The following is a 16,495-nucleotide window of genomic DNA, read 5'->3' on the forward strand; positions in this document are numbered from 1 at the left end:
GGGACTCTTCACACCACTGCAGAGCAGGAACACTGCATAATACGGGAATGCACTTCCTCACAAAGAATTTCTTGCTTTGACTTTCCAGTAACAACCGCACCAAACGTCACCATTTGCCATTTGTTTGAACATAGTTTTCTTCGTATCACGTGAAATGCCACCAGCAAGGGGCGATCTCTGTGGAGCAAATATTCAGCAGTCACCGGTAGTTCTTCGTATACAAACTACATGTCCCATCAGGCAGCTCGGCACGTCATTTCACTTCCCGGACAAGGTCGAAAGCAAGATGGCAGGACTTTTTAGTGAGTGTTTGTCAAGGAGACTCGTTCTCTGTCCTTGTAAGCGGTGTGCGTAGTAGAACACTGTTTTTAGTTATATGTAATTCACAGTTCAGGTTGAAAGATGTGTCGCTGGAATGCCTGGATTATGCAGCGTTCCACTTAATTTTTTTCTTCCTTGCAAGCGTCTGCTGTTTGCAACTGTAAAGATGCTCTTGCTAATGTTTAAAATAGTTTTATTATTTGTATTTTGTATATAGCAGATATGCTAGATAGCAGGGAAAGTTAAAATATATGTGTTATCGGCATATGTTTGGGTACCTCCGGACAAGTTGTGTTGCCTGTCTTGGTTTTGTGTGACCTGCCAGGACGTTCCATTAAAATAAAAGTTCTGCTTTATTGACAGCCTCCCACTGCCCGAATGACAATAGCTTTTAAAAACAAAGTTAAAACAAGTCTCTAAACGTTTTTACCTTAATGCATTCTCAGCTGTTTCTCATCTGACCACTGTAAAGACTGGCTGCACGGAGCTTCTTTGATGCACCCTTCTGCATTGGCCGTTAGTGCACAACAACATGCTTTGTGATTGCTGTGTCTCTTGGACATAATGAATCACAGATGGGGTACAGAGCAAATGAAACTGGCCCTGTACCATGCAATCTTTGTGAGCAGTCAAAACAATCACTCTTATAAAACAAATGCTGCATTGCTGTAAGAGGAAACTGCTTACTTAAAGAGGAGTTCCACTTGACCTATAAAAAAAAAAAGTCAGCAGCTACAGAAACTGTAGCTGATGACTTTAAAAAAAACAGCCACTTACCTGTCCCTCGTCCCGTGGTGTGTCCCTTGCAGCTCGTTTCACCGGCTCTCTTGGATTCCAGGAGGCCAGCATCTTCAGCGTGGGCACCCGGCTGTGATAGCTTGCGGGTTCACAGCTGGGTACCCACTGCACATGCGCAAGTAGCGCTGCGCTTTGTGAATGGTCCTGTAGTCTTCTGGGACCTGTCATGTGTCCCAAAAGAGAGAGATGGTGCGGCGGGCTGCGACTAAGAAAACATGTTCCACCCTAAAAACGGGTGAAACATGTAACATTCCCAAAGGTGAATTTATCCTTTAAGGGGGCAATGTGAATCGGTTTTAAAAAAGCAATTACTTCTGTGCTCTTTCTTTGTGAGTATATTTATCTCTGTAAATAAAAGTGATAGTTTGGCCTGCCTCAGAAACCTCAGAAGCTTTGTGTTTATAAATATCTGTTTATATAGAAAAGATTGGGGCTCTCTGTAGTACTTGCCAACATCCCTCTATTTAAACATAATGCAAAAATGTTCCCCCATGGAATGGGACTTTTATGGCACAACATATTTTGAACAATATAAAAAATATCAAACTTTATTACCACCACATGAAAATGTTGTACAAAAATTATTCCACTTTAAAATTTCACATAACTGGACCTTCTCTGATCATACTGCTACCATTCGAGTATGTAGCTATTTCCAAACAGGTTACATATGCAGAGATCACATGCAATACCCGATGCGTTTCAGAGACAGCTCCTTCTGCAGGGGTAGCTCTGTAGTCAGTACAATATGATCTGAGGTAAAGTCAAAAATCATGTCTTTAGAACATACATATTAGCACCATACAGTGATTGCAAAATTCAAAGATTATATATCCTACTTACAAGACAGACACTTACCAAATAGTAAAAAGAGTATCTTTATCATAAACACAGAACCATTTTGTCACCATTCCTGTAAGACCTCCTACCCAGTGGCAGGGAGAAAAGAAGAGGATTCTCAAGTGTGCGGACTCACTCAGACGCTGATGCCACCTATTGCCAACATAAGAAGAGTGGACAAAAGCATAATTATCAATATATTCTACGTCATAGCCACAGATGTCCAGGATGGAATGTAAAAAACCTACCCAAAATTGATGTAATAAAACTTTCAACGAGAAACTCAGATCATCCAAACTGAGCATGGTATGCCCTGACTATGTTGAATGTGAAGGTATCTGCAGTATAAAGTAAAGTAAGATGAATAAAAGGTGGCAGTATACTGGGACTTTATGTTAAAAAAAAGTATTTGTATATCTAAAAAGGGCAAGCTGGGTATTCAGTTAACATCTAGTTTTCAGAATATGTAAATGGGTGCATTAGTCAAAACAGTATCTTTAGTTTGCCATTTAGAGTAGAAAATAAGCGATCCTTATGAATACAAGCAGATTACTATCAAACACCGTGTTCCCAGCCTTCTTACCTAATTTTGTCCTAGATGGTGCATGTATCGAGTAGGTGTACTGATAGTGTGGCATATAGACAACTTAAATAAAAGTTTGGTGTCCGCTCTACCCACTCATGGAAAGGTGCAGGTGTCTGGCACCCAAGAGTAGGTGTACGCATATCCCCTCATTTGGCATTGGTAAGCACCCCTCAAGCTGCCATTGCGCAGTGTTCCCTGCCCACAAGATGACATCACGATGCATTATGATGTCACTCAGAACAGCACCACATCACTAGAGCGGCATGCAGGGAAAAAAGGAAATGCCAGAACATCACCCAGGCAACAGAAACCGGGGAAGTCTGCGCTATTTTCCCAAGGCCGAGAATTGGCCACAACCAGCATGACAAATCCCATTGGTGTGGCCCACGCGTACCTGGTGCTGCTGCTAACAGTCCTCAAACCTGAGGCCCCTAGTGGTTGAATATTGGTAAAGGCATTATTCTACAGATAAGAAATATATTATGCGTTTGTGCAAATCAGTAAAAGAAAGACAAATTACTCACTCCACTTAGTAAGGACTAAGCAAGATAACATCACGTGCAAATAGATCATCAGATTGTAAACAATGGGTGGTGTGGGCACGCATACTGATGGATACATGAAGGAGTGAAAATAAAAATATTTTTCCATACCTCCGGATGTGAACCCATCCAGGAAAGGTTTGAAATTAATAGCCTCATTGAGGCCTGGTGGTGAAGTAGCATTTAGTCTGTGGACTAAATGGTGGCAGGAATGGTGGCAAATTGCTTATTTTTTTATGGTAAATATATTCTTTTCACTATTTGGTAATTCTTCTAAATATGACATATAACCTTTTGAATTTTGTAATCACTTTATAATGCTAATATGTACAGTGCTTAGCATAAATGAGTACACTCAACAGATTTGTCAGAAAACCTTTACTTTCCTTTCCGAATCAACCTTTTCTAAGGGACACTATACTACAAAATACTCTCACAAATGCGTGCCATTGATTACAAACAAGATTTGTAAATTTGTACACACATAAAGTATTTTTCCTAACTAGTTCATTCAAGACAATGTTGCAAAAATGAATACACCCCAATGAAAGTCTTAGGAGCAAAGCTTTATTTATCAGTCCGAATACTGTAGCAAAAGTGATACAAAAATGTAACAAAGATGGAACTGCAACCATCTCACTGAGACATCCAAGCCGTCCTTGGAAGTTAATACCTTGACAGTAGCGTCTTCTGATGGGAAGTGTTGAAGAAAATTGCCATGCAAGTTCACTGCAGTTAGCTAAAGAAGTAGAAAGCCAAACTGGGTTGATTGTTTCCCGTGACACAATACGGCGTACTTTGCAGAGGAGCAGCATGCATGGGTGTCGTCCACAAAGGAAGCCTCTCCTAAAGCTCATGCACAAAAAAAACCACCTAGAATTTGCCAGGGCCAATGCTGAAAAAGAAGACTACTGGGACTCTGTATTCTGGAGTGATGAAACCAAGGTAAATGTTTTTGGAACTGATGGTTTCAAAACTGTATGGTATCACACAGGTGAGGAGTACAAAGAAAAATACATTTTACCTACAGTGAAACATGGCGGTGCAGTGTCCTTCTGTGGGGCTGCATGAGTGTTGCTGGTGTTGGGTAGCTGCATTTCATTGATGATAGCATGAATTCGCAGATGTACTGCTCTATATTGAAAGAGAAGATGCTACCATCACTCCATGCCCTTGATCGTTGTGTACTTTTCCAACATGACAATGATCCAAAACACAAATTTAAAGCAGAGTTCCATTCGACCTATTACAAAATAAGTCAGCAGCTACAAAACTACAAAAACTGTAGCTGCTGACTTTTAAAATAAAACAGCCACTTACCTGTCCCTCGGTCCCGTGGTGTGTCCCCCGCAGCTCGTTTCATCGGCCTTCCTGTATTCCAGGAGGCCGGCATCTTCACTGTGGGCATCCGACTGTGATAGCTTGTGGCTTCACAGCCGGGTACCCACTGGCATGGGGCGCTGCGCTTCGTGAATGGTCCTGTAGTCTTCTGGGACCTGTCACATGTCCCAAAAGACTACAGGGAGAGAGGACACCTTCTGTTTCAGATCGCCTAGGCGATCTGAAACAGAAGGCCACTGTTAAGGCCACTGTTACATTTCTGAAGAATACAGTGAATGTGATTCAGTGGCCAAGTATATCTTCTCATCTGAACCCAATCAAACACCTATGGGGAATTCTGAAGAGACAAGTTGAGCATCACACTCCATCCAGCATCCAGGCTCTAAAAGAAGTCGTTCTTGAAGAATGGAATGTTGCAATATATTGCCAGCTTGTTCATTCCATGCCTACAAGACTTGGTGCTGTAAGAACAGACAAATCATGTAGGTCAGGGCTTAAAATTTAGAGTCTAGACCTACTAGCCAGGCACAAACCTTACTCTCCACCAGTTTCCCCACCCAACCTTGCCCAGGTCTGCCTCCAACCCCACCCCCGGCCCGCCTCAACCCCAGCCCTGTCCTCAACCACGCCCCCTTAAAGCTTATGAAATTACATTTTTCTTTAGAATAAACAGTCCAAAATATAAAAAACTGCAATTATAACATAGCTTTATTATGTCAATCTAAACATAACAGCAATAGCTTAATAGCAATAGGGTGCAATCAAAATATCAAGTTTTACAGCTTTAAACCTGTAGTGAACATTTTGGGGTTTTTTTTGTTTATCTCCTGCATCTTTAAAAGAGAGTTTAGTAACTAATAACTCGATTTGATGCACTAATGATCAGAGAATTAAGATAACGTTCTTAAAAATGAGGAATTTTCATCAAACCTTTACTAGTGTATGGCAAGATTGGGTCTCCTTTGGCTTATTAAGGGAGCAAATAATCCTGAGTCTCCCCCTCCCCCACAATCTCAGCAAGCTGCAGTGAACAACCGGCACAACCAATCGCCATGGAGGCCGGTCCATTAACTCAATTGCCGACCGATTTGGCAGTTCTGAGCTGGGCCTGATGGGTTCCGAATAATACACTTTTATTACTAAATATGAAAACAAAAGAATAGAGGGAAATTTCCAGGGTGTTCTATGTGTACAATAATGGATGGCACCGGTTATCTCTGGGACATGGCACTCTGAAGAAAGCCGGAGCTGGGAGGCAGCCTGACCGGCACTGATTGTGATACGAGCAGCAAGAGGATAAAATTGAGGATCCTTTAGAATCCATAGGACTCCTATCTGAACTCCTAGGGATGCTGTCACCCCCGAGCATAGGTCACCCCCGGGATCCTACCCTCCGTGTACTGTGAGTGCCCCATACTGAGCCCAGGAATGGTAACTTTCATCTCAATGACCTGAAATCCTAATGCATGACCGATCGGAATGTCCCTGCCCCTACTGTGCATGCGGGATCCCAGAATCACGCATGCGCAGCAGGGACCAAGAAAATCTCAATCCAACTGCGCATGCATGGGATCGCAGGTGCAGCCACTCTCGCCGCTCGCCACACAGGAATTTCTCCTCGCATTTGGCGAGTGGGCGAGCGGCTTTTTCAAGCCCTGATGTAGGTCATACACAATACTAGATGTAGTAGTTTTTGTTGTGGGGTGTATTCATATTTGCATCAACTAACTTGAGTAAAACTGAAGATTTTGTAATCTATATTATTAACCTTACTTTCATGTAATGGGCTAAACAAATGTTCTATAAAACTTAGTTTTAGGAAATTGTTCCTGTGTTCATTGAGATATTAATTAAAATCTTCCTTTTCAAAAGGAGTGCACTCATTTATGCTCCGTGTCACGATCGCACGGTCGCCGCCACCAACAGGCGACAATCGCACGACCGCGACTAACAGTAATACGTCTCGCCCGCTGCGTCAGGCCCCAGACCTTCTCACCAAACTCGTGACCGAAGGACCGGCCGATCTAAAACCGCGGTGTGACACGCGTAACAAGGCCACACCCAGCTGCACCCTGCACAGCGATTGTCCAGTTAATGGGCCACAATCGGTGCCTGCAGCCTGAATGCTCTTGTTACTGGGTCGGGTTAATTACGCAACTAACCCTCTACTGCCACCACCACTTTTGTCGGAGACTGGGAAACTCCCGTTATCAAATATACACTATAATGATTGAAAAGTCGCCTGTCCAATAAGGTCACCGCAGGCCGATTGAACAGGGGATTAAACAAACACAGTAGCGTCTCTTCAAAGGCAGGAATTCGTGAATTGCAAGTAAGCGCTTAGAAACAGTTTAACACTTTCAGAAAGAAAGATTTATTACTAAAAGAGTCAAACAGGTGCAATAAACTATTTACAAAGAAAATTTAACTATATATATGCATATAAAGGTACAGCAAAGAGATAATAGGAAGGAAATTAAAGAGTTAAGCTAATTGCCAATATGCCTTGGATTGTAAGCACATCCAAGTGCAGAGCAGGAAGGGTCTTTGATCTCCTCTGTTACGATGTTACACTCAGGAGATGTGTGTTAAGCTCTAACAGGCTTGCCAGCCTGTACTTTTTTTTAAAAATCCCTCTGCAAGGGGGGTTGCTCTGACTACGCTGTTTTGGGAGGAGTCAGTGGGACTCTGAGTTAAAACTAACAGCTTCATACTCCATGATATGAAACATACAGTTGACCTGAGGAATGTTCAATTAATTGCTGGTCAGTTTTATGATGTGTGGGCCTACACAGTTTTGGGTGACGAAGGTTACACTTCAGCAGACTGCCTGGCACCTGGACTCAGGATGTCTTAACCTGGTTGACCCACACCATCTGTCAGGAGATAACCTTTGCCTCTCAGGAAGGGAGGGGGTAGGGAATGAGAGGAATACTTCCAATACAAAGAAAAGAAAAAGGGGGAACTCCGCGTCCAACTCTGATGAGCTAGTTTGCTACACTCAGCACTGTATTTTCTAAAGACATGATTTTGACTATTGTACTGACTGCAGAGCTGCAGTCTCTGAAACGCGTCAGAACATAAATGGCTACATACTTGAATGGTCTCACTGTGATCAGAGAAGGTCCAGTTAAGTGAAATTTTTATAGTGTATTTTTGCATTAAAGAAGAAGTACAGCCCAAGTTTTTTTGGTTGTACTTTTTCCTATGGCTCATAGGAGTACAGTTCGTTCTGCAGTCGTGACCCACACAAGCTGACAGTGGGCTGACGTTACTCAGCTGGTGCAGGCTGGAGAAAGATCCTGACTTTAAAGTCAGGATCCACCCCAGATTCTGGAGTGGCACCTTGCTCAGCTTCTTAGCCGACTGCCGGGGGGGGGGGTGTGTGTGTGCAGAGCAGAGAACGGTGACTGGTGATGTGATCGCTGAGTTCTCACCCTTAGAGAGAACTCAGCCCTTGGCGGGGGACAGATGCAGCATTGGATCAATGCTGCATCCACCTAGGTAAGTATGATTGGAGAAAAAAAGTCCACATTTCTCTTTTAAGTATCTCTTTATGGTTAGTAGTAAGATATTCCGCAATCACCAATATTATATGGGGTCTAACAGAACAGTTTACAATTAGATCTGTAACTTGTCCACTTGACTTTGTTTTGTTTACAGAAATTGGAACATTCCTGAAAAATGCTTGGCACAAAGAACCTGTCTTAACTGTCTCTGCTGGCATTGGTATTTTAGGTAAGGCTTTTTCTACGTTTTTACAACATCGAATAACTCTGTTAAAGTAGTTGCAGACCCTTTCATATACCCAGTGAAGTGACTAACCTCACTCAGGTGATACGAAGAGATAAAACAAATCCTCACATGCTACAGAGAACAGAACAATGGGCTGGAGTGTAATCTGAGACCTGAGTGGATAGAAATGACACATCCCCCACTACAAAGTATTAGAGGGAAACATGCACAGCTAAGACTTGTCAATCACCAGCTGTGTGCTAGAGGCCATTTTCTCCATCACCTGGACTTTGGAGTCATCACAGCTTGTCAGAAATTACTTGTGCAGATAGCAGAAGAATGAGGCTGCAGACAGAAAGTACACTCTGTGCTTTGGATTGAGGCATGTACACACTAAAAGGACATGCTTTGTTCATTTTTTTTATGTCAAAGGTTTACAATCACTTTAACCACTTCCTGTCCGGACACTTTTACCCCCTTCCTGTCCAGGGCAATGTTCAGCTTTCAGCGCTATCACACTTTGAATGACAATTGCGCGGTCATGCAACACTGTACCCATATGAATTTTTTAGCATTTTTTTGAGACAGATAAAGCTTCATTTTGGTGATATTTATTCACCGCTGGGATTTTTATTTTTTTTTACTATGTAAATGAAAATGTCCAAAAATTTTGAAAAACAGTGTTTTTCTTAAAAAATTTTGCAAATATTTCATCATAAATCTTGGCCAAAATGTTATGCGCTATCTTTTTAGTAAAAAAAAAAAAAAAAAGCCAAATTAGTTTATAACCAAAAATTATAATTTTTATACTTTTATTTTACTTTTTTTTTTTTGGTGACACTGTACTACTTGTGGGGGGTGATGAAGATTTTTTTTTTTCACACTGATTTCTTTTACACCTATATAGGATGTAAAAGCAATAATTTCTCTTCCTCTCTGCATTCTTGCAGCAATTGAGAACTACTGAGTGAGCTGTGATTGGTCACAGCTTGTCACATGGTGCAAGGCTGTTGTGAATAGCCATGTACCATGTGACTTCTGTGATCATTCACAGATTTCACACGTAGTAAGCAATGATGTCACAAGTGACATCTTGCTTACTACTTTGCATGTGATCACTGATTGGCCAATCAGTGATCACATGATCGGGACCTCATACAGAGGTCCCGTCCGATGATCGGTGTTTCACTGTGTCCGGAGGACACAGCAGGCACCGGTTTGCGGTGCTGTGCGCTCCCAGGGAGCACGCACAAGCAGGGTTTATAAACGGCCACCCAACCCTGCACTGCCACCGTCCGGCCGTTTGTATACAACAGCCGGACGAGAGGTGGTTAAATTAAAACAAACAAACTTCAATTTCTTTATCGTGCATCACAGGACACTGAGCAGTGTTGCTATTTCTTACAGAGGTTTTGCGCCACCTACAGATAAGCAACCAGTATAAAAAGACAGGAATTCTTCTCCTATATAAGACCTCTCTATACAAGAAGTACCCCATGTGACGGAACGCAGTGTCTGACCCCTGCCCTTCTCACCAACTCGTGACGGAAGGACCAGCTGATGTCACACTCGCTGTCACTTGTGTAACAATGCCACTCTCAGCTGCGCCCTGCACAAAGATTTTCCAGCTCCCGGGACTACAATCTATGTGCCAGCAGCCTGAGAGCGATTGTTACTGGTTCAGGTTAATTACGCAATTAACTCTTCACACGGCCAGGAAACGTACAAATCTTAGCAATAACACTATATTAGCATAAGCGCCTGTAACACACACTGTCACCACAGACAAGTATGTTCAGAGGATTATTACATAAAGTAGCACTCTTCAAGAGACAGGGATTCTTTATTTTGCATTATAAGCTTTAGAGACAGTTTCAACAGTTTTCAAAATAGGATTTATTACTAAAAAGGTCAAAATGGTGCAATTAAAATATTTACAGAACAAGATGTTACAAAGATAAAAAGAGAACAATAAAGCAACAATAAAGTAAATATTGAAGCCATGTCAATTTCTGATCATGCTCCCGTCACAATGCAATTATTATGGGGAAATGAGCAGAGGGGAGGAAAAATATGGAGGCTAAATGAGACACTTATACAGGATCAGGAAACGGATCAGAGGGTGAAAAGGGAAATTGAGCAATATTTTGAGGAAAATAAATCTGAGGAAGTGACGGTGGCCACGGTGTGGGAAGCTCATAAGGCCTATATTAGAGGAATCCTAATGGTGATAGGACAAAGAAGTACAGAGAGAGGAGAGAAGAGATAAAAATAAACACACTTTTGGGTGAACTCCGTGTTCTAGAGCAGATACATAAAAATAAAGTAACAAAAGAGATTATGCAGAAGATAATATATAAAAGAGAAGAATTAAATAATTTCCTGGAAGAAGACAAGAGGAGAGTGTACAACAAAATGACAATTGAGAGAGATAGATGGGGTGATAGACCAGGAAAATATTTAATGAGGGCTCAGAGGAAGAAAAAAGCTAGGGATTATATAGAGAAAATAAGCGATAATAACGGAGAATTAGTGTATGCAACTAAAGATATAGTAAAAGTGTTTAAAGAATACTATAATAAGCTATATAATATTGAGCCCCATGGTATTCTAAGAGAGGAGGAAGTAAAAAAAACAGAGAAGACAGGCATATATAAAAAAAAAAAAAAAGAGCAGGATTGCCAAAATTAAGTGAAGAACAATTAAAATCCCTTGAAATACCAATAAATCAGGAAGAAATACATATAGCATTAAAAAGTACTGCTGCAGGGAAAAGTCCAGGACCTGATGGATATACAGTGAGATACTATAAAAAATATGAAGAAATATTACTACCTAAATTGAGGACATACACGAATGCATTGGGAGGAGCGATGGAAATGAGAAGGGAATCCTTACAAGCTCGTGTAGTACTCATACATAAGGAAGGCAAAGATGACACTCAGTGTTCAAGTTATAGACCGATTTCCTTATTAAATACAGACACTAAACTACAGTGGGGCAAAAAAGTATTTAGTCAGCCACCAATTGTGTAAGTTCTCCCACTTAAAAAGATGAGAGAGGTCTGTAATTGGCATCATAGGTAGACCTCAACTATGAGAGACAAAATGAGAAAAAAAAATCCAGACAATCACATTGTCTGATTTGGAAAGAATTTATTTGCAAATTATGGTGGAAAATAAGTATTTGGTCACCTACAAACAAGCAAGATTTCCGGCTCTCACAGACCTGTACCTTCTTCTTTAAGAGGCTCATCTGTCCTGCACTCATTACCTGTATCAATGGCACCTGTTTGAACTTATCAGTATAAAAGACACTTGTCCACAACCTCAACCAGTCACACTCCAAACTCCACTATGGTGAAGACCAAAGAGCTGTCGAAGGACACCAGAAACAAAGTTGTAGACCTGCACCAGGCTGGGAAGACTGAATCTGCAATAGGCAAGCAGCTTGGTGTGAACAAATCAACTGTGGGAGCAATAATTAGAAAATGGAAGACATACAAGACCACAGATAATCTCCCTCGATCTGGGGCTCCACGCAAGATCTCACCCTGTGGGGTCAAAATGATCTCAAGAACGGTGAGCAAGAATCCCAGGACCACACGGGGGGGGACCTAGTGAATGACCTGCAGAGAGCTGGGACCAACGAAACAAAGGCTACCATCAGTAACACACTACGCCGCCAGGGACTCAGATCCTGCAGTGCCAGATGTGTCCCCCTGCTTAAGCCAGTACATGTCCGGGCCCGTCTGAAGTTTGCTAGAGAGCATTTGGATGATCCAGAAGAGGATTGGGAGAAGGTCATATGGTCAGATGAAACCAAAATAGAACTGTTTGGTAGAAACACAACTCGTCGTGTTTGGAGGAGAGAGAATGCTGAGTTGCATCCAAAGAACACCATGGGGGTGAAGCATGGGGGTGGCAACATTATGCTTTGGGGCTGTTTCTCCGCAAAGGGACCAGGACGACTGATCCATGTACAGGACAGAATGAATGGGACCATGCATCGTGAGATTTTGAGTGCAAACCTCCTTCCATCAGCAAGGGCATTGAAGATGAAACGTGGCTGGGTCTTCCAAAATGACAATGATCCCAAACATACCGCCCGGGCAATGAAGGAGTGGCTTCGTAAGAAGCATTTCAAGGTCCTGGAGTGGCCTAGCCAGTCTCCAGATCTCAATCCCATAGAAAACCTTTGGAGGGAGTTGAAAGTCCGTGTTGCCCAGCGACAGCCCCAAAACATCACTGCTCTAGAGGAGATCTGCATGGAGGAATGGGCCAACATACCAGCAACAGTGTGTGCCAACCTTGTGAAGACTTACAGGAAACGTTTGACCTCTGTCATTGCCAAAAAAGGATATATAACAAAGTATTGAGATGAACTTTTGATATTGACCAAATTCCTTTTTTCCACCATAATTTGCAAATAAATTCTTTCCAAATCAGCCAATGTGATTGTCTGGATTTTTTTCTCATTTTGTCTCTTATAGTTGAGGTCTACCTATGATGCCAATTACAGGCCTCTCTCATCTTTTTAAGTGGGAGAACTTGCACAATTGGTGGCTGACTAAATACTTTTTTGCCCCACTGTATATGCAAACGTTTTGGCAAATAGATTGAAAGATCTAATGCCGGAGTGGATTCGTATAGATCAAGTAGGATTTGTCCCAGGGAGGGAGGGTAGAGACAATGGATTAAGATCATTGTTTCTTATACAAAAAAGCAGGAAGGAGAAAACCCCCGTGGTGGTTCTTTCGATCGATGCCGAAAAGGCATTTGATAGAGTAAATTCAGGATTTATGTTAGATACTTTGGATGTGCTGGGAATGGGACCTAGAATGAGAGAATGGATAAGGAAACTATACAGTCAACCTTTGGCAGCAATCGTGGTTAATGGGGAGTTAGAATATATCGGGATGCGGAATGGAACTAGACATCTGTCTCCATTGTTATATGTATTATCTCTGGAATCGCTTTTGGCTACCATCAGGAATAATATAGATATAAAAGGAATATGGGTAGGAGAAGTGGAGCATAAGGTTGCAGCTTATGCAGATGACATGTTGTTTTATGTAGGAAACCCAAGGATAACATTGCCAAATTTAATGAAATCTTCAAAAGAATATGGCGAGATGTCAAATTTAAAAATGAACCCAACTAAAACAGAGATTTTAAATATAAACCTTCTACAGACAGAGAAAAAAAGTTACAGGAGGAATTCCCCTTAGTTTGGAGAGAGAGAGAATTAAAATATCTTGGTATAAAATTAACTGTATCTTTAAAGAACTTATACAGAATAAACTATATTCCATTACTAAACAAAATTAAGGATGAAATAAAGAAACTAGGAGGGGGATTTCAGTCATGGGTGGGACAGATAAACCTGATAAAAATAATTGGTCCAAAAATTTTATACAAATTCCAAATTATACCAATTAAGTTACCAGATGAGTATTTTAGAATATCCATTTCAAAGGGTGTTACGTCCTCATGTATTTCACTTTTTCTCTATACTCTTCCCATTTTTTCCACTTTATATAGTATATCTCCATCTTATCTATATGCATATAATACAATTTTTCCGTCCCACAGATCTGATTTACTCTATTCATCCAGTCCTCCTCTTTAGGCACCTCCTTTTTTTTTCCCAAAACCTAGGTATTAAGCTCTTCGCTGCACTCAAAAAGTGCCAGATCCCCAGATCCTTATATAATCTCACTGGAAACTCTGTGATATGGAAAAGACATAGTTCAGGGTCTATTCTAATATTATTTTTGGTAATTTTCCTTACTAAATAGACTATTTTTTGCCAAAACTCTTGTATTCTTGGACACTCCCACCATATATGATACAGGGTGCCTACCTCTCCACACCCTCTCCAACACAGTGGTGAAATCTCCCCATTCATTTTGTGCTCTACATTTGGTGTAATGTGCCATCTTACCAAACGACTGTAGGTCATTCCTGACCCCTGGAGAGGTGGCTGGTGCGTTCTCAACCCCAATTAGCTTCCTCTTAAATTCAGGTAAGCCACCTGGGGTGGTGAAGGCTGACTTGTCCTGAGCCTTATGGTTTAGAGACGTTGGTCCATACCCTCTGTTCAGATCCATGACGGTTAGACAGCGGGCACCTGCCAGCTGCTTCATTACCTCATGGTTCCTGGGCATGGGGTAGGCCCCAACCACAGGGCTGGGGTTCAGTTTTCCAAGGTCCTCACAAAGCCTGGTCATCTGATCCCTTTTGGGGACCGAGACTACTGGTGACGCCCCGACCCTGTGGGACTTCTGGATCCCTGACTGCGATATTCCCTCTGCACCTCCTGAGAGACGAGGTGGGCCAAAGGCATGAGGGAAGGATACATTCTGCCGTCCAACTCATGAACAGCATGGTGGGCCCTCCCAGGGTTTCCCTGAACCCAGACACCATTTACCATAAGCATTGCCAGCAGCTGCTGTACCTGGATGGAAAGGAAGGGTGATTGGAGCTGAAGGCTAAAGCTCCCTCTCTGATGGCTGGCTATCAACTCCAATAGGGCCCCTCGCACGTCCAATCCAGGTGTGCTGCCACTGCTTATGACATGCGTTGTTCTGGTTGGTTTTGTGGGGATGAATCTAAGCCAGAAATAGTTCGGTGTGACTTCCTCCCTGGCTTTAGGTTTTCCCCATAGACCTTGACAGGCCATATGAGGTGACACTCTCAATACATGTCCCCTAGGCTGGCTGCACACAATAAGCAGCTGGTTAACTTTTTCAATCCCCAAGCCCCCTGATGGTAGACTATTCATTCCTAGCTTCTCACTGTCCCAGTCAAGCTGTTGTCAATCTTTCTCAGCAGGGAGACTCACAGCAAGCCTGTTGATAGCTTTAACACTTTGGCCACTTCCAAGTGCTGTCTGGGCTGTGGGACTACAAGTGCCACCCAGCTGTCCAGTACCATACAAAGACAACTGCTGGGGGGTTATCAAGGTAGAATCCTTTGAGCTGGAGCAAGGAAAGGGCCTATCCAGACCATGCCTTTGCTCAGCACCCAGAGACTGTACCTCTTCCCACTTCACAGCACTGTGGGTGACCCCCAACAATGAAATAACATCATTACATTCAGTAATTACATTAACATCAACTACACATGCGTTTAATACCTGCGCATGCAAAGGGGTCTCCTCTGCTTCTTTAGGAGATAGAGAATGCCGTACCCCCTCTCTATTCTCCCCCTCCCTCTGTCCATCCACAGGTTGCCCGGATAGTAACCCAACATCTGCACACAGTACCTTGGTATGTCCAGAGAGTTCCATGGGGGCCTTCAGGGTGTTCTTGGCAGGGGCATAATAAGAAACAAGAGTACCTAAATCGGTTCTCAACAGAACGGGTGTGGGAATTTCATCCGAGACTTCCACCTCTCTCATCCCCCTTCCTGTACCCCAATCGATAAACACGTTAGCACGGGGTATGCGTGAACGGGTCCCCCCAACTCCAGTGAGGGTAAGGAAATTTCCTGGGATGATCTTTCTTTCAATCACCTCTGGTCTGATCAAGGTGACTTCTGCCCTTGTGTCACGGAAACCAGTTACAGCACGATTGCCCACGGTGACTGGCTGCAAGTTTGCGGTGGTTATCCGAGTTTTCCTCTGGACAAACAGCACTAAAGAAGAGTTGCTGGCCAGGTGATGTCATTTTCTTCTGCTCAGGGCACTGCGTCCTGAGATGTCCAGGTTTCCCACAGGTGTAGCATCTGCGCTTGTCAGTGGAGATTGCTGGGACACCCGGGACTGCAGGTGCTGGGTGATGGGAAACTGTTTCCATGATGCGTTTCAGGGCTTCCTGCTTTTCAAGAGCATCTATGCTGGTTACAGGCACTCTGGTGCTGGCCTGCTCATGCTGTGCCATGGAGGTGACATTCTGTGGTACTCCAGTGTCAATCTCTGTTTGCCCATCCTGCGAGACCATATCTGAACAACTGGGATCGGAGATGGCGAAAACCTCTTCAGTTTCAGGTTCCCCCGGGTTTTGGTCTGCCCGGATATCATACTCCTGTAGGGCATGAATCAAACTTTCACGATTTTTGCCACCAACGTCAATTCCTGTTGCTTCACACTTAGTACATAAATCATTTTTGCTAATTCTCTTATATTCAGCTAAACCAGGCATAATTGCAAGAAGAAAAGATAGGAAGGAGCTGTTGCTGTATGTCTCTTTTTATAAAAAATTAAAATATGCCCCGCTTGTCTATAAGGACTGTGTCCACAAAGGTTACAATCCTTCAGTGCAGAGCGAATTCTTAACGCTGCACTGAATGCTCTAATGAAGAATTATCCCACGTACGCTGCCAGCCAA

General features: G+C 42.7%; 1 protein-coding gene across 1 annotated transcript in view; it reads left to right on the forward strand.

Annotated features, from left to right (window-relative positions):
• The first annotated feature begins 203 nt into the window (after positions 1-203).
• NDUFA3 (NADH:ubiquinone oxidoreductase subunit A3) overlaps positions 204-16,495 on the forward strand; it is a 168,051-nt gene continuing 151,759 nt past the window's right edge. The window contains exons 1-2 of the mRNA XM_089683417.1: positions 204-302; positions 8,092-8,166. Of these exons, the coding sequence (XP_089539543.1) occupies positions 287-302; positions 8,092-8,166 (91 nt within the window). The 5' untranslated portion in view covers positions 204-286. The remainder of the gene's footprint in view (positions 303-8,091; positions 8,167-16,495) is intronic.

Source organism: Staurois parvus, unplaced genomic scaffold, assembly GCF_062004578.1.
Source record: "Staurois parvus isolate SC_StPar_1 unplaced genomic scaffold, SC_StPar_1.0 ptg000309l, whole genome shotgun sequence".
NCBI classification, from domain to species: Eukaryota; Metazoa; Chordata; class Amphibia; order Anura; family Ranidae; genus Staurois; species Staurois parvus.